The 17693-nt window shown below is 34.1% G+C and overlaps 1 protein-coding gene across 1 annotated transcript; it reads left to right on the top strand.

Annotated features, from left to right (window-relative positions):
- The first annotated feature begins 2405 nt into the window (after positions 1-2405).
- Positions 2406-6451, top strand: LOC115988804 (G-type lectin S-receptor-like serine/threonine-protein kinase At1g11330). Its single transcript, XM_031112417.1, has 7 exons — positions 2406-3828; positions 3898-4005; positions 4092-4300; positions 4385-4595; positions 5411-5648; positions 5740-5890; positions 5998-6451. Exons 1-7 carry the CDS (start codon positions 2571-2573, stop codon positions 6304-6306), a joined length of 2484 nt encoding a protein of 827 aa, XP_030968277.1. The 5' UTR covers positions 2406-2570; the 3' UTR covers positions 6307-6451.
- Positions 6452-17693: the final 11242 nt, after the last annotated feature.

Raw genomic sequence — 17693 nt, 5'->3', positions numbered from 1 at the left:
TGTGTGTGAGAGAGAGAGAGAAAGAAAGAGAGAGCATCTAGTCTATTCTGGAGTGGTAGAGAAGAAAAGAAAAAAGAAAAGTGAAGATAGAGAGAAGGGAAAAAATACGTGTGTGGAGGAGAAAAAAAGTGGAAAAAAAATAAAGAAACGTGTGGATGAAAAATAAATCAAAGAGATAAGGGAAAATGAAAATAAAGAATAAGAAATTAAAATTGAGAAATTTACCTCAATATTTTCATAATAAATCTTAAGTAATGAGTTGTTAAAATCAGTAACAACTTATCACATATGATTTGTTATGAAAGTATTGCAAAATGTTTAAAACGTAGCACTTCTCATTAAAATTAGATGATTCTACAACTCATTATATAATTGCCACAAGTGCTCCACTAGATTTGTTAAAAAAAATATCATTGGAAAATTTAAAAATATTACCATTGGGAGATTTAAAAAATATAGTTGTTGAGAATTTGAAAATTATGCTGAATGAAGGAAGATTGAAAAAATATATATATTAAAGAAAGAATGAAGAAATAATATTTAAATGGGATAGAGAAAGGATAGAGAATCTGTTGGGAGTATATTTGAAAAAGTAAGTAGGCAAAAGATAAAATGAACTGTTCACTCTTCAAACAGTACAAAAATTTGAAGTGACTATTGGAGATGCTCTTATCTCCCCACTACTGTCTAATTTACTGTTGCATTCATCCTTTCATCTTTTTATATTTTGACTATTCTTCTCCCTATATATATTTTGTATAAATTTGGTATAATTTCTCTCATTCAATCCATGTTTTTTCCACACATAAAATGTGAGTACTCTCTCTCTCTCTCTCTCTCTCTCTCTCTCTCTCTCTCTCTCTCTCTATATATATATATATATATTTATTTATTTTTACTTTTTTTTGCTTGATTTTTGTTCTTTATTATAACTCTAATTTAGCTTGATAGTTTTTTTTAATTTCTTTTTATATGTGTTTGGTGTTGTGTATTTTTAATTCCTCATCACAAAGTCTTCTCTCTCCCTCTTAATGTTTTGTTGGATTTTGGATTGGGTTATTACTTAATTTTAATGAAAATAAGAATTTGAGTTTATAACAAAACACAATCTACATGGCCATGAATTTGAATGTGCCTAACAATTTCTTGAGTAATAAATTGATATAAAGTCTATCTTTTATTCTTTTGGTTTCATTTTAATTTTGGTTAAGATAACATTGTAATTTTGTGATGAATTTTGATTTTCATGATAATCTCTTTATTTCTTAAGAGATGTGAAATTTGAAAAATAAATTTGAAACTTATAAAGTTTAGTTATATATTAGGAAAATATAAAACACTACAATAGAAGTTAAAAGAATATGGATTGCCTCAAAAAAATATTAATCAAACACACCAATAGAATGATATATTTGTAGAGTTAAAATATAAAAAAGGTACTTGTAGAAGTCGTTAAAAAAAAAAAAAAATTACTTGAAGCAATTGTTGTTTTTTTTTATATATTACACCTCATTATAAAATAGTTATATATTCTCATGCATCACGTGTGATTGTGACCAGTACTATATAGAAAAAATGAAAGGAAAGTGGAGCATTTAATATTGCTATGCTCCTATTGAGCCAATATTTCATCGGCCACATCATTATTCTTTTTCGTATTTTACTTTTCATCTATTTTTTACAATATTCAATTTAAATATTCCTTCTCAAAAAAAAAATTAATAATAATATTAAAATATTCAATAATGCACCATGACTTTAAAACATTCTTTAAGCTGGTTGGGACTTATCAATCATAATAATTTCTACTATTTAGTATTTGATTTATAACTATCATTGACATCTACTCCTTAAAATATCTATTGCACTACCACATAACAAAAATTATTAGAAAACACACCCATGAAGTAACTATGGATTTTCTTTAGTGAGATTGTGATGTTATTTCTTCGATCAAAGATTAGTATTTAGCATAACAAAAGAATAAGTGAATAGTTTTAATAATGGCCATGCAATGGATTAGATGAATTTTCTTTGAAGGTGAACTTTGTTCATAAAAAATATAACTGAGATAATATATAAAACTTTTAAGTGGTTATTCACACACTATTCTGAATTTGATACAAAATATATGTTATCCTGGATTTGAGTCCGATGCACCTTGAATATAAGAAAGAAAAACGAAAAAAGAAAGTCCAAATTTTTAGTCAATAGGGGCGGCTCTTACGAGAGATTTCAAAGAAGCAATAGCATCCAACAACATCATGATTCGCACGAGTCACAAACCAGAATCTTTGTACAACATACGTGGGAAAAGAGGCATTTAATTCTTCCGATATTCAAAATCATCATTCTCACCAACCAAGAATTATTGTACATTATGTATGTGGGGGAATTGTACAAACCAGAATCATCCAACGGCTGTGGTTATAGAAAACCCGTTCGTTTGTCTACCAAACATGGGGGATAGGCATCTATAAACAACGGTTGAATGAGTTGGGGCATCCCCACAAATTTACACAAACCAGAATCATTGAACAAGTTGTAGGACTCCTGTTCGAAATACAAGAATGTCAGTTCTTCTAGTCTTACTATATTGTTTTTGTTTGGATTCTGGCTCTGCCACAGACACCATCACATCTTTTCAACCCATCAAAGATCCTAACTACATTATCTCCAATGGGAGTGCTTTCAAACTGGGATTCTTCAGCCCGGTAAATTCTACCAATCGGTACCTCGGTATATGGTTTAATAAAAAATCTGTTTTACCTGCCCAATGGGTAGCTAACAGAGATAAACCCCTCAAGGATTCTTCTGGGGTTCTTACTATATCTGAGGATGGAAATCTTGTACTATTAAATGGACGAAAGGAGATTCTTTGGTCATCAAATGTTACGAACTCTGTTGTCAATTCAAGTGCCCAGCTTTCAGATTCGGGGAACCTAGTCTTGCGAGAAAAAACTACAGGGACAAAATTATGGGAGAGTTTCCAAAAACCTTCTGATACACTCTTGCAAACAATGAAATTTAGTACCAATGTAAGAACAGGTGAGAAAGTGCAGTTCACATCATGGAAAAGCCACTCTGATCCATCCATTGGAAGCTTCTCTTGTGGTATCCAACCTCAAAGTCTTCCTCAAATATTTATTTGGAAAGAGGGTAGCCCCCATTGGCGCAGTGGTCCATGGAACACTAGGATCTTTATTGGAACACCAGAAACAGATACGGTGTTTCACGATGGATTTAGTCTCGTAGTGGATCAAGATGGAACATATTCTTTCAGTTGTTCTTATGTGACCGATTCTTTGTTTCATTATGTCCTGACTACCGAAGGAGATATAGTGGAAAGATATTGGGATTATGAGAAAAATAATTGGGGGATTGTGTGGAATGCTGTGCAGAGTGAGTGTGATGTTTATGGTACGTGTGGGGAATTTGGAAGCTGTAACTCACAAAGTTCGCCAATTTGTAGCTGTTTACCTGGGTTTGAGCCAAAGAACACAGACGAATGGCGTAGCGGAAATTGGACTAGTGGATGTGTGAGGAGGACACCATTGCAGTGTGAGAGGGTGAACAGTACTGGTGGTGAAGCCGGCAAAACGGATGGGTTTTTGAAACTGAAAATGATGAAGGTGCCAGACCTCACAGATTCGTCACCTGCTCATGAAGACTATTGCAGACAGCAGTGTTTAGAGAATTGTTCTTGTATAGCTTATGCATATGATATTGGCACGGGTTGTATGTCATGGACTAGAAACTTAATTGACACACAAAAATTCTCCAGCGGTGGAGTTGATCTTTATATTCGTGTTGCCTATTCAGAACTTGGTGAGTTGTTTTGTACTGCTGGTCCAGTTGTTAGGTATTGCGGAGTTAATACTTTTTTATGATTTACAGATACAGAGGGAGATGTGATAAAAATAGTCATAATCACCGTGATCATAGGAACAGTTTTTACTTCAGTCTGCATATTCATATTGTGGAGGTGGATGGCTAAACATAAAGGTAATATTTCCACTATAAGTAACAACACAATGGACTGGAAATGTTTCTATATATTAGTAAATTACTCACAATGTAGTAAAAATCAGCAAGGAGAAACAGAGAAAATGGGATTTTATTATTCAACAGAGGAGAAGCACATAAACAATTTCCAAGTGAAAACATGCATGGAGACAATCTGAACCAAGTTAAAGTCCAGGAGCTACCACTATTTGATTTTGAGAAGCTGGCGAGTGCAACAAACAACTTCCATCAATCTAACAAGCTTGGCCAGGGTGGATTTGGTCCTGTATATAGGGTAATGGTAAATTATTTGAATATGTAGTTAATTATGTAGTTAATAATTTGAATATGTAGTTGATTATTTGAGTTTTATTCACAGGGAAAATTAATAGATGGACAAGAAATTGCTGTAAAAAGACTTTCCAAAACCTCTAGACAAGGCTTAGAAGAATTTATGAATGAGGTGGTGGTAATATCTAAACTCCAACATCGGAATCTTGTAAAGCTCCTTGGTTGCTGTGTTGAAGGAGAAGAGAGGATGTTGATCTATGAATACATGCCAAACAAAAGTCTGGATGCATTTCTATTCGGTTAGTTAATTTTGATTCCCTTTTTTTATACAAGAATATTTCACCTTTTTATTTTTTAATTTTATAATTTCGTGCATAGAAATTGCTAAAGATGTCAAGGACTAATCCTAGGCACAAGTCTATTATAAACCTCTAATACGAGTTTATTATATCCAATCCTACTCAGAGTCCTTGTACAGTACTCCTAATCCTACTATAGTACGTGCACCATGTTAATTCCCTTTGTTCTTTCTTTTTCTCTTTCTTTCTTTATTTGTCCTTTTCATATTTTCTAATATATATCAATTTAATTTTGCTCTCTTTTTACACGGTATTAGTAAATCTGGAGTTATCGTGGTTTAGCCTTAGAGACTAACATCCACAACAGAAGCTCTTGATGGCTAAATCTCTGTTATTAAACTCTATGTATTACAGCGAACCCATTAAAGAATATTTATAGTAGACTCAATTCTAAACTAACAGTAAGTAAACTATGTTACAATACTTAAATTATGATTTCTTTGTTTGCACTCCAAATAAGATTATAATTACATTACTTAGATTCTATGTAGCATCGATTAGAAACAATGAACCTGGACTAGAGTTATATAACAGATTTGTGCCTTGACTCAAATTAGATGTTACATTTTTAACAGAAATATTTTGTCACTGTGTTATGAGATAATGGAACAATATTCTTTGCTGTGGTATTTCAGTTGAAACATAATTTTCTAATGAATTTTACCAAATAAACTTTTGCAAACTTCATATTCATTCATCTTGTAAGTTTAATTCTCACGTTCTTTCTCCTGTTTCATTTTGATTAAATTCATTAGATCCACACAAAAATGAATTGCTAGATTGGACAAAACGCTTCAACATTGTTGAAGGAATTGGTCGAGGTTTGCTATACCTTCATAGGGATTCCAGATTAAGAATTATTCATAGAGATCTAAAGGCAAGTAACATCTTGTTGGATAAAGAACTAAATCCAAAAATATCAGATTTTGGTACGGCCAGGATTTTTAGAGGTAATGAAGACCAGGGTGATACTAAAAAGGTCGTCGGAACTTAGTAAGTACACTTGATTTGTTAAATTTAATTTGTTAGCAATACTAACATATGAGATGATAAGATCTGGATGTGTTTTATTGTTGGAATTCAGTGGTTATATGTCCCCTGAATATGCAATAGAAGGGAGATTTTCAGAGAAATCAGATGTCTTCAGTTTTGGAGTGTTGTTACTAGAGATAGTTAGTGGAAGAAGAATTACTTGCTTTTATGATGAAGAGCAGTCCCTGACCCTTTTAGGACTAGTAAGTCATCTTATTGCCTCACTTTTGAAAACCTCCATTGCTCTGTTTTTCTTTCAGTAAGTTTCGGTATTTGTGCAAACAATTCCTATCTTTTTTTCATTTTCCAGGCATGGAAATTGTGGAATGCAGACAACATTGTAGCATTAATAGACCCGATGATATATGAACCATGCTTTGAAATGGAAATGTTTAGATGCATACATGTCGGGCTGTTGTGTGTGCAAGAACTTGCTAAAGATAGGCCGACTGCATCTGTTTTTGTTTCTATGCTTAAAAGTGAAATTGTCGATCTGCCTCGTCCAAAGAAACCAGCATACACGGAAAGGCAGATGGACTTAGATACAAAGTATTCTCAAAGCAGCCAAAATATATGCTCTGTTAACAACGTTACTATTACAGTGGCTCAAGGTCGATAGGTAGCACGTGTTGAACATAATCATGTCGTGGTTATTTAATTGAACTGAATGAATATTCTAAATCACTGCACATGAACTTTTTATTAGAGAAGCAGTAGAATTTATTGAATTTTATCTTACACAATTTAACTGAAATATTTCTGTATTTCCGTATTCCAGTTTTTTTTTTTTTTTTTCATATGGTATCAATACAAATTCATCTGTTCCCCTTTAATTTCCAGCTTGAGTCCCTGGTCAAACATTCAATCTAAGAACTAAAGTATATAACCATTTTCTGTTGGTACAATTTCGAAGATTTATCTCTCTTTAACAAACTATTTTAAATATATTATGGTGAATATAGAAAAGAATAGAGGAAATGAACAAGAATTACTGAATGTAAAGACTTCTCTATTCGGTATGTTTTGTATGTATAGGAGAGGGGTATACATTGAGATTTCAGAGAGTTATACTGGAAAGAGTTTACCTAGGACCTTAATTGACATGCTTTGATTCAAGTCATGATTTTTTTTTTTTTTTTTGATAAACTTCAATCTTTATTGCAGAAAAAACTAAACAAAACTACAGTCTGCCTTACACACCAAAGCTAACACATCTTTGGTTCAAGTCATGATTGAGGACTGAATACATGTACAATAAATATGAAAATTATTTTGCATTAACTATAATAGATAAATAATGGCTCAAGCCAACTTGATTTTGAAAATGAGATCACAAAGACTGCTAGGTGGATGAAATTTTGTGAAAACATTGACAAGTTGATCTTCAAACGAGACAAATTTCAAGTGAATGCTATTATGGTGAAGATGGTGACAGATGAAGTGGCAATCGATGTCAATGTGTTTGGTGGGCTAGTGGAGCAATATGGATAGCACTCCAATTGTGATAGTCGATATGGGTGCTAGTCGTGTGAGGAGCATCCGAATGGGCCAAGGGCCATTGAAGCCATAACAGTTTTGAAGTGGTATTGGCTAGGGCTCTACATGCAACCTCTATGTTGGAGCGGGCAATGGCATATATATTGCTTCTTACTACACTAGGAAGGGAGGTACCAAGCAAAAAACAATAGCTAGTGGTAGGATCACCAACCCAATTTGCATCAACTAGGAGCCATTGAAGCCATAGAAGTTCATAAGTTTTATTGGAGAGGGCTCTATACTATACCTCAGTGCTCGAGCAGGTAATAACCAATTTCCAATTATTCCATATACTGAAACCAAATTCTCTATAATATAAGAAGTAAACCATTAAACCAGACTCTCTACTTGGTACATTTAAGGATGATTTACCTCTCTAACACAAAAGGTTTTGGCTTATTAGGGGTTAATGTCTATTCCAAAAATTTCTAAATAATATGTGGCACATATACCAATAACAAATGAACTTTCATATTACAAAATAGACAGCATACCTGAGAGCATGGTCTTCACTTTTTAAACTTAAATCAATTGAAGGTCTTGGCCTTAGAAGAACCGATGATCTAAATAAAGCCTTGATCTCTTAGGCAGATAAGACATGGGTTCATCTCCTGAACTCCAAATTTCTCCAAGATTGAAGAAATCAACTGCTTCAAAGTAGTAGACTTCACCCTCCCTACTTCAAAGTTCAAAGCAATTGAACAGGCCAAAATAGGTAAATACCTTTAATTTTAAAACTATGTAGCAAAATACCACCCTTTCCAAATTATCTAGCAAAATGCCCTTGTTTTGGAGCTTGATTTTAATAAAATCGAGTTCTGTGTAAAATTCAATATCCTCAAAATCGAGTTTTAAGTATATTTTTAAGTAGAACTTGACATTAGTAATGTCGAGTTTCACTGAAATTTTAAAAAAAATTTAAGTGGCAAAATATGCATAGTTAATGTCGAGTTCCACTTGTAACTCGATTTTGTTAAAATCGAATTCCAAAAATAGAGATATTTTGCTTGATAGTTTCGAAACAGGGGAATTTTGCTACATGGTTTTAAATTTAAGGGTATTTACCCATTTTGCCCTAGAACATTGGTCTTCTTTCCAAATTTTTTTTACTCCAATATAAAAGAGTCACTATAAACATTGTCACATCTTCCTCTGCTTCAAGCCCAAGCTAAGGCAGCCTTACTCGCAGTGAAGGTGATGTGGAAGTTGTAATTGGTATTGTTATCAAGCCCATCTCGTGCTTAGACTGGTCCATTAGAGCGCTCATTTAATGGTTTGGCCCACAATTGGGCATGCTCGACATCTCTTTGTATAACTTGGCAAGTGAAAGTCTCTGATCCATCAACTCTATTATGGATTGGGCACTAGTTAATGCCAACGGACAGGGTCCCCTAGTCCCTCTTTTTCTTCTCCTGAATAAATTATCCTTATTTACCAAAACAAAACAAAAAAACAAAACGACAAAATGAGTAACAATTACCAATTTCATTTTTAATGGAATTCAAAATACTAATGAATAGTTGTTCCAAATTAATTGTAGTAGGAATGGTATATATTTCTCTACCCAAACGGAACAGTAATATATTTGCTATATAAATCTTATAAACCAAACTATAGGGCACTTGTGATTTTGGTGATAGCTTAATTACGAGAGAGACCATGAGTAACAATCACCAATTTTGTTTTTAATGGAGTTGGAAAGAAAAAAAAAAAAAATCTCATAAATATCCCATTACTACAATGGTACATTTTCTATCTATCTAATTTCATTCTTGATGCTTTTCACTGGATATGTTTGTAAAGTTGTAATTTATAACTATTTTGTGTTGGTTTTAATTCCGTGCCAAATTTAATTGTAATTTTGTTCAATCTTACGTACCCTGTATTTTATGTGGGATTTCTTGTAAGGGTTGTGTGTGAGAGAGAGAGTATGAAGACTCAAGGCAAAGTGAAGAGCAAGAAGTTTTTGCGGGTAGCTTGCGAGAAGCTTTCCCGCGAAGTAAAGCATATGCCCAGCACATGGCTAGAATGCGAAGAGTCAGGACAAGATGGTGATAGTTGGTTTTTACAAGTGTCTCACAAGTAAGGCCTTCCCGTGAGATACCCACAAAACATTCTGTTTTGCCAATCTGTCATATCTGATACACACTATCTCTACCCACGCCATATATACCCACATTACCCACAGATGTTGAGGAGTGCTTCTAAGAGAAAATCTTAGCCACAACCCTTGAAAGTTAGAGATTGTTATACCCACAATTCTCTACACAATCCATTGTGGTTTTTCCTCAAATTCTACCTCTCCATTTCTATATCCTTGAGAGGTTGATAGCCCAAACACTTACCACACCATTCTGAGTGTCAAGTGAGGTTTTGGTGTTGTTGGGAAGCATTGGAAGAAATCAAGCTTTGGTAGATGCAATGGGGCACATTGCGGGATCTAGAGAGTTAGACAAGACACGGTTCCGAGAAGCCTTGTTGGAGTAAGAGCTTGGAAGGCTTAAGTGCATTGGGTAGATTAGGCTTGGAGGGTCTCTTGCTACTCGTGTATCCCAACTGATTATCTAGTAGATTGATTTACCGCTTGGAAGGTGGTGGAGAGGTTTTACGTCGAATACTTTGGTTTCCTCTTCGATAACACATTGGCATGTTATCTTGTGTTTGCATTCTTCTTCCCTACTCTTTTAGCTTTCATTTTACTGCTGTGTTTTAATGAATATGGCTTAGAGTAGTTATATTGTTTATCCGCTCGTATTTACTCTATTCTACACTTAATATAAGTTAGAGTAAAATCAATCGAGCTGTAACATTTAATTTAGGGGTCTAAACAACTCTTGTGTTTTAACACAAATTCGAGCTTTCAATTGGTATCAGAAAGGGTACATTTTTTGGTTTCATTACCTAAGTGTGATCCTTGACCCCTTTGTAATGGATCGATCTCAATCGCTTAATGCTCTGCCATTCTTTGATAGAAGCAACTATGCATTTTGGAAAGTCCGTATGAAGGCATTCCTATGTGCTATAGATGAGTTAGTATGGGATTCTATCGAGAATGGGTATGCCAAACCCACGACACCCAAGTCCCAATGGGATAAGGCAGCTCTTGCTTTGGCAAATGCAAATAGTAAAGCTATTAATGCTATATTCTGTGGTGTGTCTACTGATGAATTTTACAAGATATCACATGTGGAGATTGCCAAGGAAGCTTGGACGATTCTTGAGACTACCTATGAGGGTACCAAGAAAGTTAAGGATACAAAACTCCAGATGCTTACCACCAGATTTGAAGAGCTCAAGATGGGTGACAATGAGTCATTTGATTCACTCTATGGCAAGCTCAATGAAATCGTAATTGCTAAGCTCAATGAAATCGTAATTGCTAAGCTCAATGAAATCGTAATTGCTAAGCTCAATCTCGAAGAGAAGATTGAGGATGCCAAGGTGGTGAGAAAGATTTTGAGGTCTTTACCGGAGAGCTTCCATGTGAAGGTCACAGCTATAGAAGAAAGTAAAGATTTGGATGAGATCAAGATCCAAGAACTCATTGGATCTCTCCAAACATATGAGCTTGTCCTGCCTTCCCACAAGTCGAGCAAATCACTTGCTCTTAAAACCATCACTGAGAGAATAGACGACTCCTCCGAAGAAGATGATGTGGAGAAGGAGGTAGCATTTCTTGCAAAATACTTTCGCAAATTTCTGAAGATGAAAAATAGTGGGAAGTCGTTCAGTAAAGGAAAGTTTTCATCCCCCAAAGGTGACAGGAAGGAGCTTAAGAAGAGAGATGGGAAGGATTCTCAATCCCCTAAAGGAATTGTGGGCTATGAATGCAACAGTCATGGACATCTCAAGAAGGAGTGTCCCAACTATTTGAGAGGGAAGGGTAAAGTGTTTGTCACTACCCTTAGCGATTTTGAAAGCACAAATTCAAATACGAAAGGAGAATGTGACAATGAAGGTAATTATAGGGCCTTTGTGGCAATTGCCTCCGTTGATTCAAAGGATGATTTGAGCAATTTGGTTGATGAACTTGGTAATCTTTTTGAGGATGAGGAAGCTGAAGAATCGGAAGATGAAGTCGTATGCCAAAATGAAGGGGAGAACAACCTTCAAGAAGCATATGACTCTCTGTTGGAAGATTGTGGCAAATACACCAAAGTTACGAACCTTGCTGTGAAAAAGATGAAAAAGGTTGAAGAAGAACATAAGTGTATACTTGTGCAACTCAAGGAAGCAAAGTGTGAAGTAGAATGACTCAAAGGAGAGTTGGTTGAAGCTTACTCTAAGATCAAGTTTCTTGAACTTGAAATTATTCAAACTAATGTCAAGGTTGAGCACATGTCCACCAAGAAACTTGACAACATGCTGTCCTCTCAAAAATCTTCACATGATAAGACAGGTTTGGGCTATACCAGAGAAGGACGTTCTAGTAGCAAACCCAAGAAGGAAGTAAGGTTCGTATCAGCCAAGAATGACGAGAAACTCAAAGAAGTGAAACCTGAGATTGAGACCCCTGCTATTGTAAAAAGAACCATTGGTGCAAAACCAAAGGAAAAAGGGAATTCATTACCCAAAAATCAAAGTGGGCCTCAAGTGAAGCATGTGTGTCATCATTGTGGCGTACAAGGGCACACAAGGCTGAATTGTTTCGAGCTTCATGCACTTAAGAAGGCTGACTCTATGCATGGCCAGGAAAGTTCAAATAGAAGACCAAAAGGAGTACAAGCTAAGGGAGATAGTGAGGGATATCTCATTGGAGACGCTATGGAAATGTTGAAGAACATATCACTATGCCTTGCTAGCTTCACTCCGAGGTTTGAAAGTTATGTTAGTCGTACCCCGCCATCTAAGGCTCTCACCCAAAACACTCGTAAAGAGTGGTGAAGAAGGGTACTTATGCATGATCACTTCCTATGTCCGTGCTTTAATTCTTCTGATGTTTAGGGTCATAGGTTCATGCATCATGACATACATAATCCTCCTTTGTCATTGCTTCCGGTTTATAGCATGTTTCTTTTTCAAGTTTTGCTATGTGTTTGTTTGTTGATCTTACTTTACATGTTCTGTTTTTGAGTGTGTTGAAAAATTCAAAAAGCCATAAAAATTGAAAAAACAAAAATCTTCAAAAAGTTTGATCGCTTGTGTTGTGTATATCACATGTGAGTTTGGCCTAGTATTTTCGTACTAATAGCGTAGTGCATTTACAAGTTTAGCTTGTTATGTATGCAAATCTATCTTTGTGGGAAAAATCTTGAAATCTATGTGTGACTATTGTAAATCAACCTTCAAGCTTGTTATGAATGATTGGTCAATAGTTTTATTAGTTTTGATACTTACATAGACTTGTGCCTATATATCTTCTCACACTTTTTATGTTTTCGCTTAAAGAGCTCAATAGATGTAAATCTCAAAATGAAAAGAAATAATGAGTTGCAAAAGCTGTTGCATATACTAGTATTTGACTAGGAAAAAGGGAAAGCAACTTTTTATTGGAATGTATGGTGTTCAAAAAGCCAAAGGTTTATTCTCAATATTGAAATATCAAAAATTTCAAGTATCAATCTCAAAATGAGATGTATTGTTCAAAAATGATCATTTTAAAGTTGTAATTTACAACTATTTTGTGTTGGCTTTAATTTCGTACCAAATTTGATTGTAATTTTGTTCAATTTTATGTACCTTGTATTTTATGTGGAATTTCTTGTAAGGGTTGTGTGTGTAAGAGAGAGTGTGAAGACTCAAGGCAAAGGAAGAGCAAGACGTTTTCGTGGGTAACTCGCGAGAAGCTTTCCCAAGAAGTAAAGCATGTGCCCAGCACATGACTGGAATGCGAAGAGTCAGGACAGGATGGTGACAGTTGGTTTTCGCGAGTGTTTCGCAGGTAAGGCCTTCCCCGAGATACCTATGTAACATTCTGTTTTGCCAATCTATCATATCTGACACACACTATCTCTACCCATACTATATATAGCCACATTACCCACAGATGTTGAGGAGTGCTTCTAAGAGAAAACCCTAGCCATAACCCTTGAGAGTTAGAGATTGTTATACCCATAATTCTCTACACAATCCATTGTGGTTTTTCCTCAACTCTTACCTCTCAATTTCTATGTCCTTGAGAGGTTGATAGCCCAAACACTTACCACACCCATTCTGAGTGTCAAGTGAGGTTTTGGTGTTGTTGGGAAGCATTGGAAGAAGCCAAATTTTGGCGAATGTAATCGGACACATTGTGGGATCCGGAGAGCAAGACGAGACATGGTTTTGAGAAGCCTTGTTGGAATAGGAGCTTGGAGGGCTTAGGTGCATTGGGTAGATTAGGCTTGGAGGGTCTCTTGCTACTCGTGTATCCCAACTGATTGTCTAGTGGATCGATTTACTGCTTAGAGGGCGGCGGAGAGGTTTTACACCGAGTACTTCGGTTTCCTCTTCGATAACACCTCGACGTGTTATCTTGTGTTTGCATTCTTCTTCCCTACTCTTTTAGCTTTCATTTTACTGTTGTGTTTTAATGAATATGGCTTAGAGTAGTTATATTGTTTATCCTCTCACATTTACTCTATTTCGCACTTAGTATAAGTTAGAGTAAAATCAATCGAGCCGTAATATTTAATTTGGGGGTCTAAAGTTTTAACACAAATCCGAGCTTTCAATGTTAATATCACATTGAATCTTCATTACTCATTTTTGAAGAAAAACCCATTTTTGTCCCTACATTTTCACGCGATTCCCACTTTGGCCTTATTTTTTATTTTCACCGCTTTTAGCCCCTATTTAGAAAAATGCATTCTGTTTTAGTCCCTACCGTTATCTCACTAACTGAAAATATCTATGTGGCAGACGGAGTGCACTGTTGGCACACTAAAAGCTTATGTGTCCATTAAAATAATAAAAACAAATTATTTGCATTTTTAAAAATGCCACATCAATAATTTAATTTTTTTTTTTTTAAAAAAAAAGCTACATCAGATAAAAATAATAAAAAAATTTCAAACCTAATTATTTTTTTAATAAAGAAAAGAAATTAGTTAAATTATTATTTTTTTTCTTTTTTTTTTTGGAAGAACATGAAGAACTTAGAACTATGTTTTCTCCATTTTCTTCCCCAACTAAGCTTGCTTAGAAAATTAAAAATTCTAAATTTAATTTTCTTTTCTTGCATTTTCTTAGCAACCAAATCCATAAAATCACTCAAATTTACAAAATAAAAAGACATGCCCATAAAAATTTACAAAACAAAAAACAGAGACATTCAACAGTTACACAAAGCCATTCAACTAGATTTTCTTATACTTTGAAACCAAACACAAAAACCAAACACAAAACTCAAACCGGACTCCATTGATATTCTCAAACTTTCCTCTCTTTCTTCCAAAACTCTCACAACTCTTTCTAACTCCATGGCCGGCCTCTCTACTCATCTCCATTGCCGCTGCCACTAAAATCGACGGTGGTTCATCGTCTTACCACCTCTAACCGACCCACTCTCATGATTCGCTCAAGTCTCTCTTTGACCACTTGTGTCCGACCCACTCCCACGAATCGTTGTCTCTCTCTCCTAGATAGGCAAGTTTCTCTCTTTCATCTCTCTATCTCTCAGCTCAGTGGTGTAGATCTGGGTTTGTGGGTTGTGGGTTTGTGAGTTTTGCTGATTTGCGTTTATGGATTTGTGGCAGATTGGTGCACTGATTTGTGGTGGATTTGTGAGATTTATTGATCTAGGTTTGTGGCGGATTGGTACACTGATTTGTGGTGAATTTGTGGTTTATGATTCCAAAGGCTGGGTTTGAGAGAATGGTGGGATTTGGAGGATGGTGGAGATTGGTGGGTTTCCAGTTGGATCTAATTTTATGTTTTGATGGATTGGTGGGTTTCCAACTTGAAGATTGGTGTTGATTTTGTGAACAAAGAGGATGCAGGTCTTTTGATTTTAATGGGTGTATGTTGGGTTAAAATTTTTGAATATGTAGATCTATTTTTGGGTTTGATTGTTGGTGTATGTTGATTTCTGGGTTTTCACTTTTGATGGGTGTATGTTGATTTCTGGATTTTGGTTGGTGTATGTTGATTATTGTTTGATCTAAGTTTTGAATTTTGATTTGTTTGGTTATAAAGAAAGTACTGGAAAGGCAAAGAAAAGAAAAGACAAGAAAATAGGAATTAATTTACTAAAAACATGAAGAATATGAACTGTAAGAACACAAAGATGATCTTCCAACAAAATAATGAAAAGAAAAGAAAATTTTATTTTAATTATTAACTATTATTTAAATAATTAAATAGTAACTAAAATTTTATTTTATTTTAAAATAATTAAATAAAAGAAAAAAAGAATGATGTGGCTTTTTTAATAATAAAATGCTGATGTGGCATTATTTAAATGCCTAATTAAAATTTATTATTATTATTATTTTAATGGACACGTAGGTGTTCTGAGTGCCAACAATGCTCTTCGTCTGCCACGTGGATTTTTTCTGTTAGTGAGATGATGGCAGGGACTAAAACAGAATGCATTTTTCTAAATAGGGACTAAAAGCGGTGAAAATAAAAGATAGGGAACAAAGTGGAAATTACGTGAAAATGTAGAAATGAAAATGGGTTTTTCGCCTTCAGTTTTACTATCTTGATTACAACCCATGTCTATGCATGGATGAATTTAAATATAAACACATTTTTTGTATAAAAATAAATAATCAAATTATAAAAATAAATAAATAAATGTGCGCTAGGAAGCGGTGGGTATTCCAATCGTTAAGCCGAAAACTCTTCGATATATGGCTGTAAGATGGAGTAGACCTCCTCTGAGAAGGTTCAAATTCAATGTCGACGGTGCTTCTAGAGGTAATGGGTTATAATTCAATACATCATGCTCTAACACTACAGGCAAGGAGCTACATGCAACTACAAAAGGAAAGAAGAGAGCTCACGTCTAATACACGTTCTTATCTAGCTTAGCTTGTTCTAACCTTTAAGCAAAGACCTTGAGAGATCTCATTAGTTCTATTCTGTCTTAGATTGCTCTAACCTTGAAGTAGCATGGGAAGAACTTATAGTGAGGTAAGGAAGTTCAAGGTAGATGGATGTTAAAATTACTGCTTAAGTTTAACATTACTTATGATCATTTTTATTCTAATTTTAATAAGATAGAGCATGCAGTGGTTTTTCTTAAGTAATCTGTATATATTAAGAGGATTCAGAAAGTTAGTTATTGCTTTTTTTCCTGTCAAAAATACCCCTAAATTAATTAACCAACAATTTAAAAATGGGGTTAAAATAGTAAATTGGCAAAAGAAAGTTAGATATTGTTTTTTTTATTGTCAAAAATACCCCTACCTAAACCTTAAAAATTGGGTTAAAATAGTAAATTGACAAAAATAATAAATTCCTACTTCTACGTTGAAATGCTTTCATGCTTCTAATAAACTCATACTTTTACGTTGATTTAAATTCTTACTTCTACTCACTAACTCCATACAAAATAAGATCACTCTTTTGTTAGTTTTAAAACTCCTCTAATCTACAAAACTCACCCCACCTATTTTTTATTTATTTATTTATTTATTTTTATGATTGGAAAAATTAGAAATCCTAAATTATAATAAATGCAAATTATTAATCTTTACCAAAAAAAATAGAAAAGTCACGTGCGTGCTCAGAGACTAGTAAATATATGATTCGTTTTCATTTTTTTTTTTTTTTTTTTTTTTATAGTTCATTAATATTGGACTCTTAGTATTTTTCACTCATTAACTCACTTGTCACAAAGATTAAAAAAATTAAGTGGACACAAGGCACAAAATTAGCCTACAGTTGAAATCTAATTAAATTTTCTCTCAATTTGGATTTATATATATGGAATAACATTTGATGGAGGCTGTTGGGAATTGTTTAAAAGAACAATCATAATCACAATCACAAAGTATTATTACTATCATTAGTTTTAATCTTATTCTTTTTTAACTCAAAATAATATTTTCATTCTACAATCAAAGAAAATTAGCCGACAATTGGAATTTTAGGGTGATCGATAGTTTTTATCTTATATTGATTTTTATAGTTATTTTGTTTATGTTTATGTGTATTGTTATTGATAGCACTATGTCCCATAAAAAGTACTCATTAATGATATATATCAATTAAAAAATAGAACAAACCATAAGAGAAATTGTTGTCTCAATGAAAAATATTTTATGGTTGACTAAAGTTCATCTAGGCGTAGGTAGAAGAAAAGAGTTCAATTTAATTCCTCGAAAGATAAAACAAACAAAAAACAAAAAAAAAAAAACCAAAAAAAACCAAAAAACAAAAAAAATACAAGGTGGGTTTATAAGGGGGACATCTATGGAGATGCATCAACCTCATTAATATTTTTAATAGGATTGCTCCTTGAGTAATTACCCTCTTCTTAGCATACTTCATATTGAAGAAGTAGCAAAAGGTGAAGCAGACATATGCCCTTAGGAAATTCTT

This window comes from Quercus lobata, chromosome 5 (genome assembly GCF_001633185.2).
Source record: "Quercus lobata isolate SW786 chromosome 5, ValleyOak3.0 Primary Assembly, whole genome shotgun sequence".
Taxonomy (NCBI): Eukaryota; Viridiplantae; Streptophyta; class Magnoliopsida; order Fagales; family Fagaceae; genus Quercus; species Quercus lobata.
The sequence above is the reverse complement of the archived record's forward strand: the minus strand, read 5'-3'. Positions and strand labels throughout refer to the sequence as shown.